The 7,706-nt window shown below is 39.1% G+C and overlaps 1 protein-coding gene across 1 annotated transcript; it reads left to right on the top strand.

The window, feature by feature from the left end:
* The first annotated feature begins 207 nt into the window (after window positions 1–207).
* On the top strand, window positions 208–5,518 carry LOC124116675 (MICOS complex subunit MIC13-like). The gene is made up of 4 exons (XM_046478104.2): window positions 208–362; window positions 2,711–2,855; window positions 3,016–3,067; window positions 5,112–5,518. The coding sequence occupies exons 1-4, from the start codon at window positions 280–282 to the stop codon at window positions 5,213–5,215; spliced, it is 384 nt and encodes a 127-aa protein (XP_046334060.1). The 5' UTR covers window positions 208–279; the 3' UTR covers window positions 5,216–5,518.
* Window positions 5,519–7,706: the final 2,188 nt, after the last annotated feature.

The following is a 7,706-nucleotide window of genomic DNA, read 5'->3' as shown; positions in this document are numbered from 1 at the left end:
CAGAGACGGGACCCAGCTTAATATTACACGAGCCGCGACATCGATATACACTGGGTTCCCGTCTATGGGTAAAAGCATAAGGTGTGCCGGGGCGAACCAATGGCACCAGTTTAACACAGATAGTATAATGTCCACAACTATCTATAGTTCCCTATTTATTTTACACATGTATCGATTTCAGTATTTGGTAATATGCGACTATTTCAATAAGGATAACACTGACATCAGGACCAGATATAGTTATACACAATCAACAACACTTACTACCAACAGTAATAGATGGATACAGTATGTCGAGTAACTGCGAACGTTTGGTATTGGGAAATAGTGTTTGCTCCCAAAATGGCGACGACCTTGGTGAAGTGAGTTCTGTTCTGATTATGTGTACTTTAGTTATTGTAGTTAGGTTTGCAGCACTGTTTGAGTCAGTTATTAAGAACAACTAATCAGGCAATGTATCATAAGCAAAACGTGCCTAACCACAACTTACAATCGTAAACAGCATAGAAACCATGCTGCTGCAGATGAGAGCCGGATCGCCTATGTTGTGTTTGATTGTGTGTGGAAATTTTTAATATTATGAGCTGTTAGGCAACAGATCTCAGAGGGAAAGTATATAAAAAGTGATATTTGCACATTTTTCCTTTGTTTACATTGGTTTACGGCTCCACGTCCGGTCATGGAAGCCCTACGGATCGGTCACTTGGATGTGTTGGTTGGTTGGTTGTTTTACGCCGCACTCGGCAATATTCGAGCTACAGTGCCGTGCCAGTTATATTCGTACGATCCAAAATGGCCGCCGTTTGTTTACATATCGACTCGCTTTAAAAGAGCGTCATTTATTATTGAAAAAATTATCTACATACCTTTATACTTGGTAAGATGCCCTTTCATAGTCAGAACTTTAGATATCCGGCGTGGAATAGATTCATAAAGGCCACGAATAAAGTCTAGCTCAATGTCCTGCCAAGTGATATGGATCGCTTTCAAAGCGATCTTAGCACTAAGGTGATCGTAAGTCCCATATTTTAACATAGGTTTACGATCATTGTAGCGCTAAGATCGCTTTGAGGAACGGGGACCTGATCTTGGTTAGTGATGTCGTTTGAGGTGTCCTGTAGTTTTTTCTTTAGTTTTAGCCAAACATTTTCTATAACATTTAAATCGTGTGATTGTGCTGGCCAATCCATCGTGTTTATGGCATTGTCGGCAATGAATTTTTTCACAATATTTGCCTTTGGAACTGGCACATTGTCATCTTGAAATATATAGTTATTGTCTGGAAAATGTCTACAAATTACTGGCCACAAATTATTGTCCACAATTTCTATGTATTTCTGGGCATTGATGTTACCATTTACACGCACCAAAGTCCCCACACCATGATAACCGATACTCCCCTACACCATCGAACTCAACTTCCTGGTTCGAGGGGGACACACGCACTCGGGTCGATCGGCTTCATTTTCCTTTCTCCAAATGTATACACGATTATTATTTCCAATAACCAACTGACTCTCATCAGTAAAGTTTACATTTTTCAAAAAATCATTAACAGTTTTTTTTCCTCATACTCCCGACACCACAAGACACGTTTTCTTTTGTTCACCCCCCTAACAACCATCTTTGTTTTCGTGATGTGCCTGTAAAATCCTTCTCGGTGTAATTCCCTTTGAATTGTTCTTTTCGAGACAGGTTGGTCTCTCACTGAATTGAAACTACCAGTGATGTCCTTCAAAGGTCTCTGTCTATTATTTTTAACGAGTCTGAACAGCGCGATGCGATCTCTGTCTGACAACTTCTTTTGTCTAGCTTGTCTCGGGATGTTTTCTACCGAACCCGTTCGCTGAACTTTAGCAAAAATACTACCCAAAGTAGACTTGGGAACCCCCAACAGGTCAGTAATCGCTTGATAACTTTTCCCTCTTCTTTTAACTTTAACACTATTCTTTTCACATCACCACTCAATTTCTTAGATTTTCTCCCCATGTTTGCACTGATTATCGTATGTTTTGATCAAAACAACAGACGACACTTTGAAGGACATCACATGACGGTCACGTGATCAAAGTGACGTCATGTCAAATTTAACATGGTTCCAAGCATTATTGATGCTATGCGAAACATTTTTGTGCTTGTAAAATATTTGACGGTTATAAACCGTTATGGATCATACGAATATAACTGGCACAGCACTGTATATGACAGCGGTCTATAAATAATCGAGTCTGGACCAGGCCATCCAGTGATTGATATCATGAGCATCGATCCACTCAATTGGGATCGATGACGTGCATGGATGTGTAAAGCTTTTTTGTCATGCACCTCACTGTCTAGTTGTATTAGCATATCTATGTCATTATGGATCATGATATGTAAAGCAGACTGACAGGCTATAATAATTTTGGCCTGTATGTTATTATTTTAGAATTGTTTTTGTTTGCAAACAAGAGAACTGTGTGGTCACGTGATAAGCCCACACTCCAGCTCTGGTCACTGGAACAGAAACATCTCTCGTGGAATAAGGGGACCAAAGCCAAATGAGATTGAGCTTATCGGCTATTGTTTGCAAACAAAGCTCCAGAACAGTCGGCAACCATTAAACATACAAAATGAAAGTAACACAATCATTATAATTTGATCCTGATTATTATTTTCCTGAGAAAAGATTAAATTTTATTAAAATTTAGTAATTAATGTATTGTTACAGGCTAGCCAGCAAGCTTGCAATTGGTGCTGGTGCTGTGTATGTGACCATTGACCAGGGTGTGTGGAGCAACAGCAGCAATGGCAGTCAGGCCCTGGAGAAGGTGAAGGGATCTGTCCTGCCTGCTGCCAGTGACTACGCTAAACAGGTAGGTGACATCACCATCATAAACATGCAACACTCATGCTTCCAAATGTTGATTCTCTTCAAGTATGGATGGTAACTATGATACAAAATTGAAAATTTATTTGAAACAGAAAGAATCAACAATATCTTCTGTGATAATTTATTATCTTCTCTACTTTCAGATTCCGTCTTTAGATGATGTCAACAACACAGTGTTAAGTGGCTGGAACTCAGGTAAGCTTGCCTCTCTTTGGTACGTATGGACAGTAGTGAGTTAATAATTAACGTCACATCAGCAATATTTCAGCCATATCGTGACGAGTATGGACAGTAATATACTTTAGACATATAATAACTTTTAGTTCGGTCGTCACCTGTGTATGTTATATATGTTCATGTAGGGTTCGAAGGGTGAAAGGTCTGCACAGTCTTTGTTTTGCATAACTGCCATCTGTGTATAAACAAGTACAGGAAAACCTGCAAACAAAAGAGCCATCACGCCATTGCTGGGGCCCTGGCCCACATGTGATGTCGCTATGCGGCAGGGTGGCTGATGGATTTCACGTCTATCTGTCCCTTGACCACAGACAGATAGATACACAGGTGTGTTCCATACCCATGGGATCATCTTCTCTCCTGTAAGTCCTGGTACTAGTAGAAAGGCCAGTCAAGCCCGATTTGTAGACGATTGTTGTCATGGTAGATGTTAATGTTTTGTGATGTAGTTGTATGCAACTAACTGTAAGTAGTGAATGAACCTTTTTAGAAAATAAATTCAATCACAGGTTCTGTTTGATATGAAAACTAAAAAGTTACAAATGCCCTTTTTTTGTCACTTTCTTCACATAACTTTAGAGAATCCAATCAAAATCATTTGTTTTTAATTATGGATAATTGTGTTGATTGTTTGGTTGTTTTGACCACCCGAATAATTATTAAGCTGGCCATCCATACAGATCTTAGTGACTGATAATAATCAATTATTATCAATTATTTATAAATATAGGAGAAGTAACTTTGAGCAAATATGCTAAAAGCTGAGAAAAAACAACATATTTCACATCACTAGTGAGTGGTGTCACATTTATGCATGGATTACTTTGTGGACATGTAAGATATAACAAAATCAGTTGCTTCCTGTCTTTGGCAATTTACAATTTACAAGTTGCTTTGGTAAATTTAAACTTTATTTCATCACACTAGTTTATGCAAGATATTATTGATGACATAATTTTCATATCGATAATCGTTTATATTTCTTCACATCAACGCCAGCCCTAGTATAACATGCAGTATATTAAGTTCAATATAGTGTATATCACATGCAGTATACTGTTTGATCTGTGCAGTGTGCGCTGAGTGAACTCGACTCAGTAACACAAATTTCATCCCCCCTCTCCCTAAGGCAAACACCGCAGAAGATACACTTGTACAGCGTTGTGGCAGGTGCAAATTGATAAACAGCATGTAACTAAACTTAATTAATGAAGTAGAGATAATGACTGGACACAATCAAAGGACAATGTACAATGAGAACCCTTTGCTGCTCCCTTGATCTGCAGTATTCAGGAATGAGCAAAACTCTTTGAAATTAATTTAAATGATTTAAACATTTCCTATTGGTTTTGATCTGAAAATATAGGCAACTAGTACTCTGGACTAATACAAACTAATACAAATATTATTCTTGCCATATGTCAGTAAACGTAAATAAATTTTACTGAAATGTTCCTATTATTTGAACATGAGCAATGTTTTTACCCAAGCTAATTTTCAAAGGAGATTTTGGTAAAGTTATTACAAATATACAGTTGAAAATTCAAAGTGGGTCACCAACTTGGTCAGCTACATTTGCGGTATTTCCTTTTTCACCCATTTAAGCCATTCATTTATACTAGATTATGTCATATGGCCAAATTGTGCAGGTAAGACAGGAGCTAGTTGTTAGTCATATGACTTCCATGAAAATATTTTGCAGTTTATGTATATATGTGGGTTCAGATAGGGCCCTTCTCTGTATAGTATCTCATCCTGTCGACACCAGTGCAGCTTAACTTGTCTGTATTAACAAGCAGACAGTTGCATAGGACTAAACAAGAATGTGTACTGTGTGACTTTGTTGGGGAGGTTGGGTTGGTTACCATTCCCTACATGGGTACAGTGTGTGAAGCGTATATCTGGTGTCCCCCGCCATGATGTTGCTTGAATATCGCTTAAAGTGGTGTAAAACCATACTCACTCACTATGACTTGTTATTGATTTACACTGTATATTGCAGGGGTGAAGACTGTGTTCTACTATGTGTCATCAGCCCCAGACACAGCCGGGGAGTACAGCAAGAAGGCCGTGTCATCATCTGTCAACTTTGTACGTGGAAACTGATGTGCACTTGTTATTTTTGTGTGGCAGATAGCTGAATGACTGTGAATAGATGCATGTTTTACAAAGGACAGTTCGAACAGTGTACATAGCACAGCATGTAATCCTTCAAAGAATACTAAAAATGATGAAAAATCCTTCAATCCCGGCTGTTCGGTTTGAGCTGTTTACCTGAACTGTTGAATGAAGTCTTGGACAGAATACACATCATCATATCCTGAGGTATAAAATCCTGTATATTTATGACAACTGTGATCTGGGGAAGAGTTTGTTGGTTTTCATTAAATATTCACGAAACCATCTAAATAGATTTTGTTTTAATTTTCTACTTTTTGAGGAAGGTTGTATGTACTTACTTTGTCGATCTTCCTGAGGTAAGGGAGTTAACGAACTATAAAAGTCCAGTTTCCATCCTTGCCGAACAAGGCTAGAATTTAGTGGCTCAATCGTAGAGCCACCAGTAGTTTTTACTAGATATGTCCCTCCTGTTGATCAATCCAACTCCAACTCACATATCACTTGCATTTCTTGAAACAAAATGGATGCACACAGTCAAACGATCTGATTGACAATCACGGCCTTACCTCACGAAGTGCATTAAATCACTTGAGCAAGTTGAGGTGCACACATGAAAAGATTTGGAAAATATCTGTCGATGACTAGTTGTAAAATACACATGCTTTGCAAATCCTGCTATAGACCAATATCTGTCATCATGTTGTTTACAAACCAGATGTTAATTCCGTTGCGCGATTTTGATTGGACTCTGCATAGCCTCATTGGGCCAGCTGAAATATAACTCAGAAATTCCAGCCTAGTTCAACTGAACTTTACCTTAGGAAGATGACCTTTGTCATGCCCTTCAACAGTGGTGACACAGACATATCACTCGGGACTGGGTTGACATCATCATATCACATAAAGGTAATTACTTAATTTTAATATACACATTTGTATTTGTACAAACTGTATTAATTATCCGGAGAGTAAATAACTGTCGTGTTTATTAAGCAAATGAGTAGAGAAAGTATGAAGAGGGGATGAATAGTTTTGAGCCTAACTATGAATGATGAATAGTACACCCTTAACAGTTTGCATATATTAAGTACAATACATTTGAACCAAATACACAACCAGGAAGCATATTTGTACAGGCATCAAATAAAAGTGATTAGGTATCGTTGCGGACAGTGTGTCAACTTGAGGGGATGATGTTCCATCCTGTGCCACTATTCAAGAGGTGAATAGAGAGCCGAGAAGATGATCCAAGATCAGGAAGACTAAGATCAACTTCAACCCCTAAGGAAACAGTTGATATAAAACATCAAATGCTTATGAATGATCGACGACACACCACATGTTACACAGCCCCAAACAGTAGGCATCTCTATGAGAGATTTGAGAACCTTTTCAAGGAATGAACTAGGCATGATACAGGTTTCAGCACACTGGACTTAAAACTGATCAGACAAATCAGAAACTCTCTGGATTCATCTCGTGAGGGGGGCGGTCGGGTAGCCTAGTGGTTAAAGCGTTCGCTCGTCACGCCGAAGACCCGGGTTCGATTCCCGACATGGGTACAATGTGTGAAGCCCATTTCTGGTGTCCCCCGCTGTGATATTGCTGGAATATTTCTAAAAGTGGCGTAAAACAATACTCTCTCTCTCTCTCTCTCTCTCTCTCTCTCGAGAGAGAGAGAGAGAGAGAGAGAGAGAATTTATGTCGGTTTGAAGCAGACCCAGCTGATGTTGTTTTGAGTCATTTGTAACCATGGATTATTCTTTGGCTGACCACTATCCATTTTCCCGAGGCAAGGGCATTAACTAACTATAAAAGTAAGGTTTCCACCCTTGCCGAACTAGGCTGGAACTTCCAGGCTCGATCGTAACACCACCAGTGGCTATTGTGAGTTATGTCCCTTCTAAGTCCCTCCTATTGACCAATCAGATTCCACCTCTCATATCACTTGCATTTGCTTCAAACAAAATGGCTGCGCTCAGTCAAGACGATCTGATGGATAATCAAGATCTACATTATGATAACACGGGTCTTACCTCATGAAGTGCATAACATTACTTGAACACCTTGATTAAAATAATGAAAAGATTTGCAAAGTAGATGCTGACACCCAGTATGCTTTGTAAAACCTGCATTTGACTGAAATCGGCACGTTGAAATCCCTGTTTTTTACAAACTGGATGTCTAGTTTATCACACGATTTTGAATGGATTATGCACAGACTCAATAGTCCATCAAAAATGTAACTCCGGCATTCCAGCGTAGTTCGGCAAGGGTGGAAACTGGACTTTTAAAAGCAGTTAACGACCGTGGCTAGGGAAGAAAACTGCTATCAGCCAGAGACTTAGCGACAGGGAAAGCAGTGGAAACATCTAATGTATATAACAAAAGTGGCAAGGTGATGGCTTTGGTTTTCTAGGATTCCAAAGGAATCCTACTAATGAACTTCCTCTCAAAAAGGTCAGACCATTACTGG

This window comes from Haliotis rufescens, unplaced genomic scaffold, assembly GCF_023055435.1.
Source record: "Haliotis rufescens isolate VD_foot unplaced genomic scaffold, xgHalRufe1.0.p SCAF_14, whole genome shotgun sequence".
Taxonomy (NCBI): Eukaryota; Metazoa; Mollusca; class Gastropoda; order Lepetellida; family Haliotidae; genus Haliotis; species Haliotis rufescens.
This window is presented reverse-complemented; position numbering and strand designations above follow the sequence as displayed.